General features: G+C 42.9%; 1 protein-coding gene across 1 annotated transcript; it reads right to left on the bottom strand.

Moving 5' to 3' along the window:
- Positions 1-3,369: 3,369 nt before the first annotated feature.
- Positions 3,370-15,629, bottom strand: RBM24 (RNA binding motif protein 24). Its single transcript, XM_027128442.1, has 4 exons — positions 15,084-15,629; positions 13,845-13,968; positions 12,335-12,389; positions 3,370-5,595 (listed from the first exon to the last, which is right to left on the bottom strand). Exons 1-4 carry the CDS (start codon positions 15,249-15,251, stop codon positions 5,232-5,234), a joined length of 711 nt encoding a protein of 236 aa, XP_026984243.1. The 5' UTR covers positions 15,252-15,629; the 3' UTR covers positions 3,370-5,231.
- Positions 15,630-18,930: the final 3,301 nt, after the last annotated feature.

Raw genomic sequence — 18,930 nt, 5'->3', positions numbered from 1 at the left:
GTTCCTTATCCCTGGAGGCCCAAGGGCCCTGATGAAGCTCTATCTGATCCTACCAAAGGCACCATAATTGTCTGTTTCTACCAGCTTTCAGTTACAAAAAATATACTCCTTTTTCTTAAACATCAAAACCTTGCAAGCATAGTTCAAAAATTCAGCTGTTGTCCTGTCTTTTATTTAACTAGAAAATTAGATATCTAATTCGTGTCCTTTAAATGACCCCCCACCCTCTCACCCCCAGATGAAGTCTCCTGCCACCCAGCCAGCCCCTCTCCGGCTCTTGCCCACAGCAGCCCCCTTAGTGGCAAGTCCTCACCTCGTGCGATCCAGCCCACGTGACCCCCACTCCTTCATCTCCTCCCCTTTCACTTGTTTTTCAGGGAAGCTTGTTTCTTTTCTTCATTATTTTCTTCTACTTCCTTTGCACATCACTCTTTTCTCAAATTTCAAAATGTACATAAGCAAATGCAGGATGGAAGCGCGTACTCTAAGACTCTCCAAAGGTATCTTCTCTATCTCCTTCGCCTCACCTGAGGCACCTACGGCACAGGTGGCACAGCTAAGAGTCAGAGTATTCAGAAAGTAAACAAGTTCATACCTGGTTGGGACTGTCAGATGAACATAGTTTAAAAATAGAGCTAAACCACAACTTTCTACTTGGCAAAACTATGTTTTTGTATTTCACGCTCATTTTGGAAGTCAGTCTGAGATATCTGTCCTTTTAGGAACACATTATCTGAACTTTTAAATGAAAAGAAATAATGATTGCTACTCAATCCCTGTTATGATGTAATCAGAATGACCTCTAAGTGTGGAAAAATGGAAGACAATGCACAGTCTCCAACTCACTTAAACTATATTGATAGTTTAGTGGTAGCAACTTGAATTTAAAAAATAATTGCATTCATCTTCTGGGAGACAAGTGACTGGAAAGAAGGGTACTTTCTGAATAAGTTGGTCAAGAATGACCAAATGCTGTGCAATTTTGAGACAGAACTAATTTATGATATCAAAGCTAAAAATCCTTTTTCTTATCTAAAATTTCTAAAGTGCTTATACATGCATGTATTGTCTGATATCCTTCTCATTTTGATTTACGATTGAGATTTCAAAGTCTGGAATGTAAATGACTTAGCTAAAATCATTACTGAACTTCTAAAATTCAACTCAGAATATCCAAAATGAAACCTCTTCTGTATGAAGTGCTTAAGCAAAACAAAGTAAGAATTTCCATGGAAACAGCCTGGAACTCTTGAAGGAAAAGAGAGGACAAAAGTAAGCATGAAAATGCATTTATTTTTTGGTTCCTCTGTACCTCTGCCCCTGCAAACTTCAGGCTGTCATCTTAATGAACACTTTCAAGCCTCAGAGGGAATTAAGAAGAACAATATTTGACAGGAGTGAGGAAGGAGCTAAATATAGTTCCCCTGTGAGAGAAATATATTCCATAATCTTCTCCTCTCCCCTTCCTTCCCCTGAGCAATCTCTCCATCTTTCAATGTGATTTTTGTGCTGCTCTTGCTGTACAGCAAGTTTAGCTGTGACTTGGTTGGGACAGAACAAAGGTAACATCGTGAGATACTTTTGTCCTCTTTTGGGAGGATCATTTCATACCAGACGACTGCTGAGGTCAATTTCCAAATTAATATTGTATATATTCCCCCAGTAAAATTTCCATCTGCCTAATAGTTCAGAATTTCTAAAATGTTCTCATATCAGTTAACTCATTTGATCACAGGTAAACAAATCAACTATGTTGAGTACTATCAGCTTACACGTTACCAGGACAGAAGGGTTCAAGATCACCCTGCTCGTAAGTAAAGAAACCAGGACTTGGCCAGCAATTTGGATCTCAGACCATTGCCTTCTCCGACTCTACAAATACAACTAACCTCCTGACCAAGGTAGACATTGTGTCATGGGTACTCTCCCCTCTTCATTAGAAATTAAGAACTTTTATTTATTTTAAAAATACATGCTTTAGCATTATAAAGTCAAAATCTCGCCCTCTCTATAACTGCTAATATTGATCAGTAAATACCTCCAAGAAAGGTATAGTCAGGGATCCATGGACTTTTGACTCCCCTGAGTATGGCTATTTCTGACAAGCTTTTCCCAGAACCTATTTTTAATTGATAAATCAAATAATGTTTCATTTTAAAGCTCAGCAATCAATACATGACTTACAGAGGACAAAAGTGACCTTTTGTAAATCTGAAACAATAAATGTTGAACTTGTCTTTTGAAATAATCATTGATGCATTGGCTGAATTAAGTAACTTAGAAAATTATTTTATTGATCCAAGATAATACCTTGGGGTGCAATAAAGTCTCTCCCCAGGGATATGGTGGTATCTATTTTCTTTGGAAAATTAAAGGCAGTTAAGGTTGGAGATGATGATGGCTCTAAATAGGATGATAGTTATCATCAAGTACAAAGTCTGGGACCTCCCTGGTGGTCCAGCAGTTTTGATTCTGTGCTTCCAATGCAGCGGACACCAGTTCCATCCCTGGTCAGGGAACTAAGATCCCACATGCCGTGCGGCCAAAAACAAACAAACAAATAAACAAAAATAGAAAGCATGATGGAATCTGTTATTATAACTTTCTGCTGCTTATAATTTTTGAAAACTAATGGAATTCAATAAAAGATATCATATCATGCATTTGGGAAATATTAAGACCAAGGGACCAACAGACAATCCATTCCATAATTAACATAACATGTATACTTTAAGACAATATGACAGTCATTCATTTGATGTTCTAAGACACACATTATTAGATATGGCCACATCACTGTGGACAAAAATTAAAAAATAGAAACATTCCAAGAGGTGACTTCCTCTTTGGTTAGCTTTCACTATAGGGCATTACAACAAGTGCTACCAGTAATCATTTATCTAGATAAATAGTAATATATTTGACTGTGCCAAGTAGTTGATATACTTTAATACTTAAATAACCATGTAAGATAGGTAGTACCGTCCAACATGATAGACGAGAAATCAATAAAAACCTCACCCCAAAAGTGAACTACAAAAAGCAACGTGTTCCATTCACATTGCTAGTACCTGGTACAGGCTAGCACCAAACCTCAGTTTACCTGATCCCAGCATCACTGTGCTACCCCAGCTTCGAGTTGACTGTTCCCCTCTACAGCCCACTCCTTCCAAGCAACCTTCACGTAACCAAGTATCACTGCCATGAATCGTCCTTTAGGGTTCACTATTGGGGGAGGACCTATATCATTTGCTAAATGTAACGCAGATACTGAGTTAATGAAATTTACTTAAAAGGTATAAAAGCAGGGCATCTGGGAAGCTTTCTGCTCACTGAAAATGTTACCTGTAAATCACAGCCATTAATTCTAGTTAAAGGGAGAAATCATTCCACTTTTACAACAAAATTAGAAACAACCAATGCAACAAAAGTTTTTAAAAATTATATTTAATACAAGTGAATAGATTAGAAGATCTGAAATGTTATAAAGCAATATACACAATGAATAAATAATTTGCACAGGAGAGTCATGTCTACATTACATAACACTGTCTAGTATGGGAATACTTAAAGTAAATCCAGTGATAATGGAGAAAGTCCATAAAAATGCTAACCTGTCTTCCCTTGTATGAAATTGTTCAAGTATAAAAATCCAATACAGTGTAAAATAGTATTCAATTTACTTTAAGAATAAAAATTGCAAGTATTGCAGTTTCAGAAGAAAAATGTAAAGCAGCATTTAAAAACTACATAAACTACATAAGAAGAGTGTTAAACTAATGAAGTACCAATAAATGAGAGCTACACGAGCAAAAATCAGAGAAGGAAGCATGAAACTAGCAATAGGTCCTGTTAAAAATTTAAAAAAAAAAACCCTAAAAACTAAAATAAACTAAAATGTGTTAATGTAAGAGTACTCTCTTATACAGTGCACATATGAATTTAAATAAATCCAAGTCAACATCTTTAGTTGAATAGGTTAATATTTAATATGCTACATCTAGACCTACTAAATAATTTATGCCATGAGATGAATACATAATTTTACAGTGTCACATCTAAAGTTCCTTTCTTTAGAGTGCAGCATAGTAAAACTTAAAAATAAATATCTTAAATAGCATTACTATTAAGGCACAGTATAAACCACATTATCATTAATTGTTGAAGAATTGTAATCTCAGTAACCTTGTTGTCTCATGTACTGTATTCACTAATAAATAGTTTTAAATATGACTCTGAAATAGATACTAAAAAGTGTAAAATTATTTAAAAAGGGAAAAAAATAAATGTCCTTAAGACAGTTCTTAAGGGTTTAGAGTCTGCAAACTTTGCCCGCCTTTAATCATTAAGCCACGAGTCGACACAATAAATAGAAAGAGAAGGCTGTTGTAGTAAAAGCCTGATCCTATTTCAGAATCAGAATTGCTGACACCAGCAGATACAAGTTTCCCAAAATTGAAACAGGATGGGGAGAGGGATTAGAATGTGACAAGCTCATCAAACAAGCACAAGTGATGTGTTCTTTCCAGAACTGTGTGTGTTATTGATTGTCTGTACAGCTGTTGCACCCATTCATTCCACATCACTTGTTTCACAGTCCCACTCATCCACTGGGTAGATGAGAAAATAGCTTTGGTGCCTGTCCACCATTTCACCCACTGCCATGCTCCTAGACTGATTGTTCGATGCCCATTTTTGAGAGTAAGAACATTACCTTCTTGAAAAAGTTCTCTAGGCCATAGTGACTGCTAAAACTGACAATCAGTGCTTTCACCATTTTTTTAAAAAAATCTGCTTTTAAATGTAATTCAAGCTACATATTGCTCACTCTGTATTCCCTGGTTCAACTGGATTCAAATAGCATTTTCTAACTGGTAAAAGGCAGTTTGCTTCCCTGATACTATAAAAAGAGCAAAAGTAAAAATCCCGTTATAAAAGTGAAGTTCCATTGTTCCTCCTGCCACCGTTTCGTCGCGGCCTTTTACTTACTCAGGCTCTTTGGGATTGACTTCCAAAACTGCGCCCACTCCCCCCCTCATTCTCATCTCTTTCACGTCTAGAACTACTACTGGAGTATTAAAAAAAATAATCATCATAATTCTGCTTCACAATAGCATAGCTTTTTTTTTTTTTTTTAAAGCTGTTAAGTCAATGTTAACTCTTATTAGCTACTGAAAATTGGGAAATCGGGAGGGAAAGAGGAAACAATTCGACTTTGATCAGGTTCTGGCCTATTGCATCCGATCTGTTTGCAGCTGCTGAGGCTGATACTGGCCAAAGGCAGCGGCGGCGGCAGCTGCGGCGGCGGCGGCGGCCGCGGTCCCAGGTGCGGCGGCGGTGATTGGCTGCTGCACCGCGTAGCCGTAGCCCCCGGCCGTGACGTAGCCAGCGGCAGCCGGGGAGGCTGCGTACGGGTACTGGTCGTAGGCGGCGGCGGCGGCGGCGGCGGCGGCGGCTGCCGAGTACTGTGCGTACGCGGCTCCCGTGTAGTCAATGTAAGGTGCGGTGGAGGCGGCCGCTGCGGTCGGCTGGACGTGCGGGATGACCACTCCAGGCTGCACAAAAGCCTGCGGATAGACATAGTGGGCAGGTATCCTGTCGAGAAACGGAAAACAGAGTCAGGCAGGAGTTGCCTCCTGCCTGGAGCATGGTTTCTTCCGAGATCAGACCAAACTCAAATTTAGTGGTTATTATGAGCATAGGGTTGCCACAATATCGACTTGCCAGTCACCTGTGAAAGTACTCTGGCGGGAGCCCAGATCATGGAGTGCCCCAGAAGGAATTCAACAACGAAAATAGGATACCCTCCCTGCCAGAATTTTGATTCAGGATCATTTTGGAACCAAGAAATGGCATGGAGCCAAAGTTTGGAAAAATAAATCAAGTTTCAGGAGGGCCTCGCACAGAGGAGGTATTTAATAAATGCTGAATTGAGTTAAGACTTGAGAAAATTTTGTGGTGAGTTTGTTCAACAAAAACGGTTTAGACAATAGAAAAATTCTTAACCGTGAAACCAGGAATCCAAAGGGAATCTGTGATCGTTCAATTCCATAAGGGTGATGGCCGGTTTCTCAAAAACTACAGTAAATTTCAACAAAAGCCGTATGTTTATTATCATGGCAACCCTACTGGAAATTGCTATGCAGACTCAGCACACATTAATCTCTCTGCAACCTCAGTCACCCTTATTAAAGATAATAATAATGAAAAGAGAAGCAGGCGCCAAAATAAAAAAGGAGTTTAAAAGATCACAAGTGTGGTAAACACAGCAGAATCACACTTCTCAAACGAACTGTAGTGCAGCTCACTCTATCACAAGAGGCTGTTGTGGGAAGCTACAGAAATGCTATTAACATTCATGGCAGTGATTCCCAAAGAGATGTGCAGCACGCTTTTGGTCTTTCTTTCTTTCTTTTTCTCCATTAAATTCATAAAGACACAAGGGTCAATCAAACCTGTTTGACTATCAGGCAACTGAAGGTCAGCCAGCTTGTTTATCTCTATGCAAGACAGACAGAAGGGGTTTTGGGGAAATGATGAGGTTGAGGGAAAAGGCAGGGTCAGGGAAACACAACTAAATATTTCTAAAATTAATATCAACTTAAAAGGATTACATAATAAGAGTAAGGAAACTTTTTTTTTTGAGCATCTACTAAGTCTTGTTTTATCCTCTAACTCAACAGAAATAGACTTATTAGCATATCTGTTTTAAATCTTCCTTACTGGTAGATATTTTATACAAATCAATTCTATTATGGTGTATTATCCTGCAAAAGTTCTAGAAAGTGAAACAAAATTGAGTACCTTCTAAAATGATACATTCAGAGGTCACATACAAGACATACTCCAATGGCCTCACTTAAAAGTTAATTTTGTTAAAAAAAAAAAAAAAGAAATCACAAGAGGTATTTTAAAAAACCCATGCATCTCAGTTCTCACTCTTGCGATTCGTAACTGCCCAGTTAAAACGCTACTGTGAATACCTGATTTATTTTCATCCTTCTTTAGAATAATCTCCATCAAAACCCCCTGTATTTCTAAAAATATGACACCATAATGCCATCTGGTTGTTGCCAAAAGCAGCTTACAAGAAGTACAAGCACAAGTAACAATCTTTGAATTTTAAAGAACTCAAAACAGAAAACTTCATATTTAGATTATGAAAACATAAATTTTGCTTTGCCTTTTCAGAGTTTTACTGAAAGCACTCATTAACCAACATCCATGGAAAAGATGAATTTATCACAGAGGGTAGTGAACTTTGACCCCAATGATAAAAATACACTCAATTTTACTAGACTTGTAGATCTTTCCCAGTGCCAGGAGAAACGACGTCATCAAGTGTTTCTGAGGACACTTAGAGATGTTCTTAATTGCTTGTCAGAAACCAGACTCGTGGTCATGCACACACTCAGAACTTCTCTGCAGGTCAGGTGACTGGCTCGTTCAGAGCGACAGGTGTGGCTTTATGAAACACCGTCCCTGGAGGCCGCCGTGTCCACGATGTGCAGACACGGATAAGAAAGCCTTACTCATGCCAGTTTACATGTGGTGATGGACAGCAGGGGCTGCAGCCGGGCTATTTTTGATCCTGTCATGCGACAAGGGTTTCCAGCGGGTAAAATGTCTTTATAAGGCCAAAGTAAAACATCTATCAGCTCCAAAGGCCAGCCAGTATGAATCTCACTGATACTGAAACATTAACCCCTGTGCTCCCAAAGTTCCAAAGACAACACGACAGCTGCTAGGCTTGTATCTCTAAATAAAGGTGGTAACTGAAAATAAGTTTAGCCTACAAAAAGGCAGGATAAAAGTGTGTGTGTGTGTTTGTGTGTGTGTGTGTGTGTGTGTGTGTGTGTGTGTGTATGAAGAATGCTTTAAATGATACACAGGCGGCGTTGCTTACAGGACTCTTGTCTCTGCGTTTATTTTACATTAATAGTTTTCACTTGAAAATGCCAACCAATGAGTATAAAGTTCCTTAGACTATCAGAAACCTACATGAAGTCTGGCAAGGGTTAGGAAGCTATCTAGCAGGCAAATGAAACCCTAGACTTTTTAAGGCTTAGGGAAAGGAGAATCCAGAAGACCACGGAGAGACTAAAATAGTTCAGAAGGCAGGCAGAATCGGACTAAAGGGTGAGGCGGCACTTCTGAAGCAATTCCTGTATTAGGAGCTCTTTTAATAGCCTGCGGAGCCCATTAAGGCAATTTGGGAATCTCCCTCCTGCTAGAGAGCTACCAACATCCTTTCCCTCAGTGAATCACAGAATGTAAATGCCTAGCAGAAATAAAAGCACCAGAGCAAAGCCGACACTTCGGACAACTTTCAAAGAAAATTTACTATGTTTTCCTTTTCTTCCTATCTCTTCAGGTCCCTCTGGCATCTCTCTGTGACTTTTGACATCCTAAAGGGTTTCCTCTTTCAACCTATCACATAAACTGCTGACACAGGCTGCATCTCATTCACTTGTTTAAAGTAACCTAGGTCCCTAACATCCTACCAAACTAAGTGCAAACTTCTTAAACTTTGGCATGCCAGGCCTTTTATACTTCTGGCTCCAAAATACTTTTTCCAGTATTTCTTCTCACCTATCCTTGAACCCAGGTCAGCTGGGCTCCTCAATGTTTCCTGGACATACCATACACACCTAGAGCTTCACCTTCGCTCGCGACATCCCTCTGTCAGGGATGCCAATCCTCACTCCATCTCTACCTGTTGAAATCGCAATCCTATCTACCCCAGCTCTACCACTCACCACGTGTAAAGCCTTCAGGAATTTGCTTCACCTTTTTAGTCTCATGTATTTCTCATAAGTGAAATGAACCTAATATTTCCAATCCTAGTATTTCCAACCCTGAATTGCTGTGCATTAAATAAAATTATCTATGTGAAGAGCCTACAGTGAGGAATACATTCATTGCAAGAGTTCCCTCTCCTCCATCATAGTTTAAAATCTAGGTCAACTTCTACCTCTTTCATGAAGACTTCCTGGATCCCACCAACCTGATGTCTCTCTGCCTTATCTGAAGCCATATAGACAGCCCTTCTGGGCGCTTCTCAGTTTTCTTACTAGATTATAAGAGAGAGCCGAGTTGTGTCTTTCAGACTACAGCTTGACACAGAGGAAAGAACATGGCTTTGGAGGCCATGATTCGGAACCTAGAACCAGACTCTATCACTTAGTAGTCCCTGAGGGAAGTTAATTAACCTCTCTGCATCTCAGTTTTTCACCCATGGAAAGGACATTAACAGTGCCTTCATCAAATAATTACTGTGATAATTAAATTATATAATTTATGTAAATCCCTTATCAGTACCAGGCAAGTAGCAGGTGTTCAGTTAATGTTAATTACTGTCCCTTCTGCTCCACGTAGTGGACAGTATAATACTTATTATGCGTTAACACAACTAGAGTAAAACTTAGCACTTAAAGGAGTACTAAGTGCTAAGGTTAGCACTTAAAGGAGTACTAAGTGCTAAGTACCAAGTACTAAGTGCTAAGTGCTAAATATTTACTAAGTAAATATTTAAGTGTATTTCAACCTGATCTAAACTAGCCCAGAATTTTCTACTCAAGATCCATAGGCTCTCCTCTCCAACGTTTCAATAAGAAAATGATTCTTTCAAATATTAAATATTTATAAGATATTGTTTAGCAAATCCACAAATTTCTGTACATCTGCCCACTGTGTTACATCAGAAATTCCTTCAGGCCAAGGTTTTTCTCTTTAAAGGCCCAGAGTAACCTGGGGGCCATTTAAAGACCATATAAAAAAAATAGTTCCTAGAATTTCAAACAAGTCAAGTAAGATTAAAAATTCTCAGGCTTCTTTCCAGGCCTAAAAATAAGAACGTGTGGCATCAAATAGAATTTAGGATGACCAGGTGTGATTTGTTAGGTACAGACTCCGGGAATTAGAGCAGTGTTAAGAATCCCTTAAAAAAGAAAGAGAAGGCTTGCTTGGTCTATTTGGAATGCTATCTATTTCTAATCAAGTTCAAACAATTTACGCAAACAGTAATAATCACCATCCTTTATAAAGACAGCTAATATTAGAAGGGATGAAAAACCAAAGGTTACTATCAAAATATACTTCATTTAAAATTTCCATATGACACATCTTATTCTGGTTGTTATTGCCCTCGTGCTACTTTCTTTCTCAAGGATCTATAAGGACTACCACAGCCTGTCCAAATTTCTATTCTAGCTCTCAAGACCCTCCATAAGAGTCTGGTTTCTCCACGCACTGAGTCTTTTCTCCTCTTTGCCTTTGCTGAGCCTCCCCTCATCTTACACCCTTTAGACGTGTCCCTTCTTCCTTTTACCTGTCCAGGACCTACCCACTGGTCCAAGTCTAGCTCCAGTCCTCACAAAGCCTTGTCCAACTCCTCCAACTCACCTATTTTCTTGCTCTTCTGAATTCCTTTTATACTTAAAATAATACCAAGTAATTTAGCAGATAATAGGTCCTGATTCGTTTGTGTTAGTTTGGCTTCCCCAACTAAAGTGCCATCGCCTTATTTTGTACCATCCACTGGCACAGAGAGAACTACTTATATGCTAATACCGGTTGATCAGTTTAGCTGTATTAACAACTGTCTCAAGATTATGCATGTGAGATCATGACTAAGTTCACCATCACTTCTTAAGATGTATGTTCTCGTCCCCAGTTCTACCTTAAACATAGTCGAGACCAATGAGAGGGGGATCCACAGAAGTAGTTGGACCCATCAGCCCACTGTTTATCATCAGTATCCGGAATGGTTTGGATGTGGCACTGATAAATCGTTATGGGTATACGAAGGCCCTTTCTAATCATATTGGACAGAAGACTCTTCTACGGCTTCAAAAAAAGTCAGGGTTGTCAGTAAGTGAGATCTTGATATGGTAAAGGGAAGGTTATAAAGAAGGTATTCGTGGAAAGTATAACTTGACTCTTCCGAGTCAAATTATTATTACTTTTTTTGATCTATTCTTGGAGACACATAAGGTAGACATCTGTCTTTGTAGGTAGAATCCAACCTTCCAGGTTACACATGTAGATGTTCAGGTGCTAAGCTAGAGAAGAAACTATTGTCGAGGATGAAACACTTCTAAACAGTTAGAATATTTAAAAAGAGAGTGTAAATCTCTGGCATTAGAGATACAACCATGTTGATCAGGTAGAAAACAGCCAAATCAGACCCTAGGTGTTTGGAATAAATTGAGGTAGGTGGGGATCTCCCACCCATATCGTGTCTGAATGGAAGGGAAATGGGGGAGCTCGGATGAGGAAAGCTGGTAATCACAGAACCCACAGAACACAAATATAAGCAGGCTGTTCACCTGAGTCAGGTCTGAAGGTGAAAGTCAGTGCTACTCTACTCAAAAAACTGGCCGGTGTTAATGAAATCTGATGAGAGTTGTTGAACCTTTACATTAGAAGGCCTAGAAGTGGATATACATTGCCAAAGAAAGAAGCCCATTCCCAGAAAAACACCCCAGTAAAACAGAAACTTAGGACATGCAAGCGATGAATCTGTATTCTTACAGAGGGAAATCACACCATTTAGCACTCACTACAAAAATATGGTTAAATGGAAGTCACAGGCTACAGCTTAAAAGCAAGGAATAAAAAGGCCCTTTGCTTCCCATGGCAAAGTCAAAAGTCAACACCCGTCAACACCACCACCAAAACCAAAAACACAAAGAGCCCCTTCCCCGAGGAAAAGAAAACACTTTCACTACAGCTCTTTTCATAAGTAAAAAAGCACACAGTTTAGCTATCAACACCACTTCATTACTGTAATAAATAAAATAAAGCACACGGAGGTCTATTGACTATTGTGAAAAATAAAACAACAACAGCAACATCCATGCATCGTTAATCACCATCTGAGCTTGTGTGTCTGAGTCTACTGGTTACAGAGTTTAATTCCAAACAGAACTATTCCACCTCTTATCATCGTATCCTTCTGATCAGTTAGCTTAACTGTATACGAGCCCTGTCAGGTTAGAAAGAGATAAATACAATTGAGTCAAGTTGAACAGTAGTAATGGTGTTGGGACACAGTCGTCTGGTACACAAGTCATACCTGGTATTTTTGTTTTGTTTTGTTTTGTTAATCATGAGCTCAAATGTGTCTGTTTTGGAGGCTGCATACTTGGTCAGATAACTTGACTCATCTAAAAATATTTATTTTATCAGCATTCAAAATACACAAACATATATAAATATGTATAACCGGGAACAATCTGTGACATGATGGTCTTATCTGGATATAAAAAAGAGGCAGGTTAACAAATGATATCCATATTGAAACTGAGGAGGGCCTGATGAATTGACTTACCCAAAAGGTCTTTGTATAAGGGCTGGATGAAGCTGTTGAACACCAAAGGCAAAACCTAACAATAAAACACACCACATTCTCTATTTGTGCATGGTTAGGCATTTATTACTTCTACACATAAAATGCAATCACACCTTTCACTTAGAAAAGGTAATCATTCTTTTAATACTTTAGAGAAAATATTATACATATTTTTAAAAGTCATTTTACTAATGTTATTGTTGATTTAAATAAAAATTTTAATAGGCTACAAGTGGAAACTAAAAATGATCTGCAAAGTTTAGTTGACAGACACAGAATAAGACCTTAGAAAATCAGACATAGAGAAAGTTCTTGTGGAATGAAACCAAGAACAATAGGACTCGATAATGAAGTTACATGTCACAAATCTTCCTACAATTCTGAATCATGATCTATAAAAAAGCCTTTTTAATTTGGAACATTCTGGAATGCTTTGGACAATGCTTTGTAAGGTTCTGGATTTTACAGATTATAGTATTAAAAATTCACAAAACAAACTCTTCTTTCTTTTCTGGATAGCATACACAGACACACACACACACACACACACACATTGTATTAGACAAATACATGTTTTTCAATGCTCACAAATATTTGCACATGCACTCCCTTTCTTGACAACCTAGTTTCCTAGTAAATCTGTTTGAAGTGTCCACCTCTTTCCAAAATTTCAGATGCACAGACTTAAGAATGAAGAGTACACAACTTACTCAAAATTGCATGCCCAAGAAAAAGATGACATTTGTTCAAGAGTCGATTCACACTTATTTGTGCTCGTGCACAGGGCAGTGTTGTAAACCATTCAAGAGGTCATGTTTTCACATAAAGAAAATTCTCTCCCTTTTGGTGACTAATAGCTATGTGACTTTGGAGTAAACCCCTTCTCATCTCTGCATCAGTTTCTTCATCTGTGACATAAGGGTCCTGGAGTGCATGAAATCTCTTCATCCTCTTTCATTACTAATATATTCTGGGACTTTATTTTGAACATTTACCAGCCAGGCACCACCACCCCTATGCTTCTCTTGGCTCAGTGTTCCAGCTGAATTGCCCGCTCTGAACACAGGGCAACGGGTGGCAAAAGGAGAGACAACACTAAGAAGTATAACCAGCTGGAGTTGACACATTTGGCCCATAGCATCCACATGTGAATGATCTACAAGTGGCTAAAAACCAGAAAGTGGAGAGTGAACTATGATTGTATATAGGAAACAGATGAGTCAAGCTCAAGCCTGGGTGTGTGCAAACTGAACTGACCCCCAAGATCTATTTTTTGCCCACAGGTACATTTCAAGTCAGGAAAGGAGTGTTTACAACTCTCATCTACCTTTAATGCCTTGGTAGAATAACCAGCCACAGCTCACCTTTACTAAACATCTACAGATTCTCAGGGAACTAGTGTCTTCCCAATCAGGGATTCATTCTATTCAGAAGTGGGGGGGGGGGGGGGTCTCTAGTTGGGGGGGGGGCGTCGAGGGACATTGCTCACCTGGTTGCATGATCCTTGGTTTTGCTCCCAAGTATGCCAGATTCACATTGGCCTTCCTGCCATCAATGATGGGGTTGGGATCCTTGCAGGCTCTTTCGGCAGCAGCCCGGTCAGCCATGGTGACCTTAGCAACATACACACACAGACATACACACAAAGCTCTAAATCAACCCCTGAAGAAACCAACAATCGCACTGGAGAAGGCATTCCTGTTAATAAAACTGAGGGGCGGGGGGTCTTAAACTTTTTCTTTCTTTCTTTTTTTGGGGGGGGCTGGAACTTATCCCTTGATCCTCCATCCAAAACAAAACAAAACAAAAGAAGAAAACAGAAAGGAGGAAAGAAAGAAACACTGCCTTCTCACCCCCCCAAAGTTCTAAGGGTGCTAGTAGGGCCTAGCAGAGATTTGGAAGCCTGAATTCTGTCTTAGAACTCCTCCAGATTCCCCCTCCGCCGACCATTCCCCAGGTCCCTACCCGGCCTGAGAGGCACTGTTTGCTTTAAAGAAAGACTAGCTTCACATCCGGCCGGTGTTCCCAACCCCGCAAACACTCCCCAGCGACAATAGCTATTGTCCTACGCTGGGGCTCCCGGCTCCTCGGCAAATGAATTTGCTCGCTGAAATCTCCAGGAAGGTTACTATGCTCTCTTTCATTTCGGCAAAGAAAGAGCCAGAGGTTCATCTTTTAAAAGAACTCATCTTTGCAATTAAAAAAGGGCTGGGGAGGGGTGGCATAAGAAGAAAAGCCCCAGACCTCCTGGGGTGTCCCCTCCCTGCCCCAGCCGGAATGCCAGGAAGACACACATATTTTTACAAAGCAACAGCGCGCTTAACGACCAGCCTCCAACCCGGGAGTGCAATTCTTAGGGGCTACGGCCCCTCCCTCCCAGACCTCCGCACCCCCAAATCCGGCAGTCATCACAGTTCTCTCCCTCCACCCCTGCTCCGCCTGTCCCCCGACACCGCAGCGCTCTCGGTCCCCTCGGAACCCCGCGAGGCAGGCGCCGGCCCTCCCTCCCCAGCTCCGCCGCGCGCAAACTTTCAGTTCAGCCGGGAGCGAAGAGGCAGCGCTGGTCACGTCCGCTGGGGTCCTCGCGCGGCCACGCCGAGCCCCTCACTCCCAACTCCGACCCCTCGGGCCAAGCGCCACTCTGTCCCTCCCCGCCCCCGTGGTCCTCTGTTTCCCCGCCGAGCTCTTTATCGCCCCCTCCACCACCATCCCCATCCGCGCAACTTACAAATCCATAGCCCCGGGACTTGCCCGTCTGCCGGTCGGTGATGACCACCGCCTCCTCGATCTCGCCGAAGACCTCGAAGTACTTGCGCAGGCTGGCGTCCGTGGTGTGGTAGGGCAGCCCCCCGACGAAGATCTTGGTGTACGTCGTGTCCTTCTGGGTCGTGTGCATCTTCGCGCCCGCCCCGCGGCTCGGGCTCCGGCTCCGGCTGCGGCTGCGGCTGGGGCAGCGGCTGCGCCTCCTCCTCCGGCTCCGCGTCTCCCGCACTCTTGCGCGGCCGCCGGGGGCTGCGGGCGAGCCCGGAGGCGAGGACGGCGGCGAGGCGGGGGCGAGCGGCCGGGGTCGGCCGAGGGCGCGGGGCGCGCGGCTGCCGAAGTCGCCAGCAGCCCCGGAGACCTGACTTCGCTCTCTCCTCCCGCCCCCCCTGCCGGTCACGGTACAAATTCTCCGGATCGTCTGGGTTAGGCTCCGGTTCTGTAGGATGTGCAAACGGTTTCCACTCACCCGGCGGGGAGGCCAAAGCTGAAAAGGGAGGGTGGTCCTCAAGCGAAGAACTGGGTGCGTTTAGAGGTAGATTTTTCTTCCCTAGAAATTAGGTAGGTGTCTCGGGTGCGGCGCGGGGAGGGTCGGCGGTGAGAGCGTCCGGGCGCGGAGGTGGGCGGGCGGGGGGCGAGGCGGCGGAGCCCGGGGCGGGGGACTCCGCGCGCTTCAGCTCGGGTTCCGTCCCTCCCGCCGCGGAAGCTGGAAGACAAGTGGCGAGGACAGCTCTCCCCCTCTCTGCTCCCTTCCCCCGCTGGCCGGGGGTCGGCGCCTGGCTGGGGAGGGGGCGGGCCGGACGCCTGCGATTGGCCGCGGCCGCACCTGGGGCGCCCTGCGCCGCCGCCCCCCAGCTGTTGGGAACAGCTGCTTCTCTCCCCGCGCGGCGCGGCGCGGCGCTGGGCCGCCGGGCTCGGGCACTGGAGCCGGCGCTGGGGTAGGGCTGGGGAGGGCTGGAGGCGGCTTGGCTCTCGGCGTCGCCTGCCCTAACCCGTCAAAGTCCTAGGGACTCGGCGCGGCCCCAGCCGGGACCCGGGCCGCGGGGACTGCGCCCGAACTGGGAGTTGTGTCGCTTTCCAAAACGGCGACGCGAGGTCTTTGCGCTCGGCCTCGGCGACAGGGCCGGCGACCCGGACTGACGAGCTGGGGGGTGGCCCGGATGCCTGGGGCGGTTCGCTGGGAGGCCAGTTCCCTCCCGGGCGCGGGGGCCCGAGAGCTCCGCCAACGATACCGGAATTGGATGCTCCCGGGTCTGGAGAGTGAGAAGGAGGGCCCCCAACCTTCCTTGACCCCAAAGAGCCGGTGCTGGGGAGAACCAGCGAGGCAGAGCCAGGAGGGAAAAAAAGCTTTGGCCCTCGGGTGCGCTGCGGAGAACCACTAGCTTTCGTTGCTCACCGCCCAGCCAAGCTAAGTAAGCGTAGACACCTGTCTATCAGACACTGCTTTCTATTTCAAAGGACCATAAATTAGTACTTCACCTCACGGTCACCAAATTTGTGTTACCTCCTTAACTTAGGCCTCCCTAACTATTCGGGAAGATTGGTATAGATTTCTCATCATAAATCCTTTTCTTTTTTCCCCTAAGCAGAGAGTTAATCAATTTCCTTCTATTTGAATTGTAAGGATGTTTAGTGACTTGATCTCAAGTGTCTTATCAGGATGTACAGAAATTGTAAGAGGTGTAATTTTTTGAAATCGACTTGTTACATAATCACTGGTTTCTACCAGCAAATCTTTAAAGCATTTGTAGAAATACAGACTTCAGTGCAGCCCATATATATTTATTTTTTATATCAGCTTTTGGCAACTTCTTTTTATCAAGAGTACCTTCAACCAGGCTGTAAGATCATGGTCATAGTTGAGGTTTGGATGAAGATATTTAATGTGAGCAGAATGTCCGCCCCACCCCCCACCCCCTACTGTTGGCACACAATTTGCTTTTTTCCACCAGGAGCGTCCGCTGAAGTCCACCCAGTAATTGCCCCTGGGCTGCAACATTTATTCTCTTTAAAGCAGTTCAGTATGTTAACCTATTAGAGAGGCACATACTTCTGTTCCTTCCAGGGCACCTCTGTAGTCAGCCCAAGAGGATGAGATATATTGCATTTGCAAAAGCTAACGGGAATGCAAATATTCTTGAGCAAAATTTTGAATTCTGTTCTTCATCTTGCTGACATCTGCATGAGGTTGACCTTTTGAGGTCATCAGTTTCTTTAAGTTTGAACCCCCAGCGGGAGATAAAAAGAAACAAATCTAAAGTTTCCTGAGAAAATGTTTTTAAAATCCAGTTGAAGAAAAATATTTTACAGACATATGAGAGCCAGAAAGTGAAATTGTAAACACCCTCTCCTCATTGCTCAAGTAAAATACAGGTTTAAAAGGAACTCTGTGTACTGGTACAATGAAAGATGATTTTTTTTAAATTAGAAAAACAAAGCAGGCCATGAAACAGAGGAGGCATGTTTTTTTAATATTCAACATCCATCTTGCGGTGTCACTTAAGAATTACTGTACTTAGATGAGGCTCAGGCAAAACATCTTTGTGAGGGGAGACTAGTTACCGAGAAGAGTGACTTTGGCTGTCTCACTTCTCTTCCTACCGGGACAGGAGCCCACCCCAGAGGGACTGTGATAAAGGGAAGGAGAGTGTCTGGGAGGGTAGCCAGAAGCTCCAATGTTCACTAGGTAAAGTGGTGAGATCTACAAGGAAATTCTGATCCTATGCTGGGATACCTGTGTTGTAGAACTCGGCTTCTGGAAATAAGATGCTTCCCTGCCATAGTCCTAGAGAAAATAATGCAGCCACCCTCCCCCTCCTCCATGTAACCCCTGCCTGGTGTGCTTTTATTCCTTCAATCCAACAGTAAATCTATAGCTTCATTTGAAACTTCCCTCATTTTGTATGAAATGATACCTGGATATCCCTGATTTTGAATTCCAGAGATAATTAAAGCATTATCAATAATCAGGTGTTATGTGGTTCACTGAAAACAAAGGTTAAGAGGAATGGAACTTCCTTATTTTCCAAACCAATTTAAATAGAAGCCATAATTTTTTTTTTTTTTTGCAGTACACGGGCCTCTCACCGTTGTGGCCTCTCCCGCTGCGGAGCACAGGCTCCGGACGCACAGGCCCAGCAGCCATGGCTCACGGGCCCAGCCGCCCCGCGGCATGCGGGATCCTTCCGGACCGGGGCACGAACCCGCGTCCCCTGAATCGGCAGGCGGCCTCTCAACCACTGAGCCACCAGGGAAGCCCGAAGCCATAATTCATACCCGGTTCTGCCTGACAAACCATTGAGTGCCCCCCCAAAGGCAGGCACTGAGCTAGGGCCAGGCGTTACTGATGCTGGTTTCGTGTGACATCTGCACAAAGGTGGGTACAGTTATTATAGCCAGACACATTCTCAGTGGATTTATGAACCTGAGCCATCAGACCATGTAGCCTTGGGGGCATAAAATCTTTCTGAATTCAAAGTTTCAAGGTTATTAAGTACCAAATATTTCTGTGTAATTACCCATTACAAATTCAGGTTTGAAAAACAATACTGGGGTAATCCTTTTGCTTGCTCAGCTGCTTCGGGCAGAGAAGAACGCTTGTATATTCACAGACCTCATGCAATATGATGTGTGCTTCTTTGGAAAGAAAGAGCCATAAAGTACTTTAAAAGTTATAAATAGGTTCCACGTTTGTCATATCCAAATGACTACATATGGATAGCCCTGAATCCTGGGTTCCTACTCCATGGCAAGATCGATATGACTTTATTACTTACAGTAAATTATTGTCCACTTGGTTCAAAATCTTTATCTGA

Source organism: Aethalodelphis obliquidens, unplaced genomic scaffold, assembly GCF_003676395.1.
Source record: "Aethalodelphis obliquidens isolate GAN/ISIS:26980383/991018 unplaced genomic scaffold, ASM367639v1 scaffold34, whole genome shotgun sequence".
Classification (NCBI taxonomy): Eukaryota; Metazoa; Chordata; class Mammalia; order Artiodactyla; family Delphinidae; genus Aethalodelphis; species Aethalodelphis obliquidens.
This window is presented reverse-complemented; position numbering and strand designations above follow the sequence as displayed.

Coding starts and splice junctions, on each gene's coding strand:
- RBM24 (XM_027128442.1), bottom strand. CDS start 15,251: ATGCACACGACCCAGAAGGACACGACGTACACCAAGATCTTCGTCGGG. Junction 13,969..15,083: donor AGTCCCGGGGCTATGGATTT/GTAAGTTGCGCG, acceptor TATGTTGCTAAG/GTCACCATGGCTGACCGGGC. Junction 12,390..13,844: donor ACCAAGGATCATGCAACCAG/GTGAGCAATGTC, acceptor TTTTATTGTTAG/GTTTTGCCTTTGGTGTTCAA.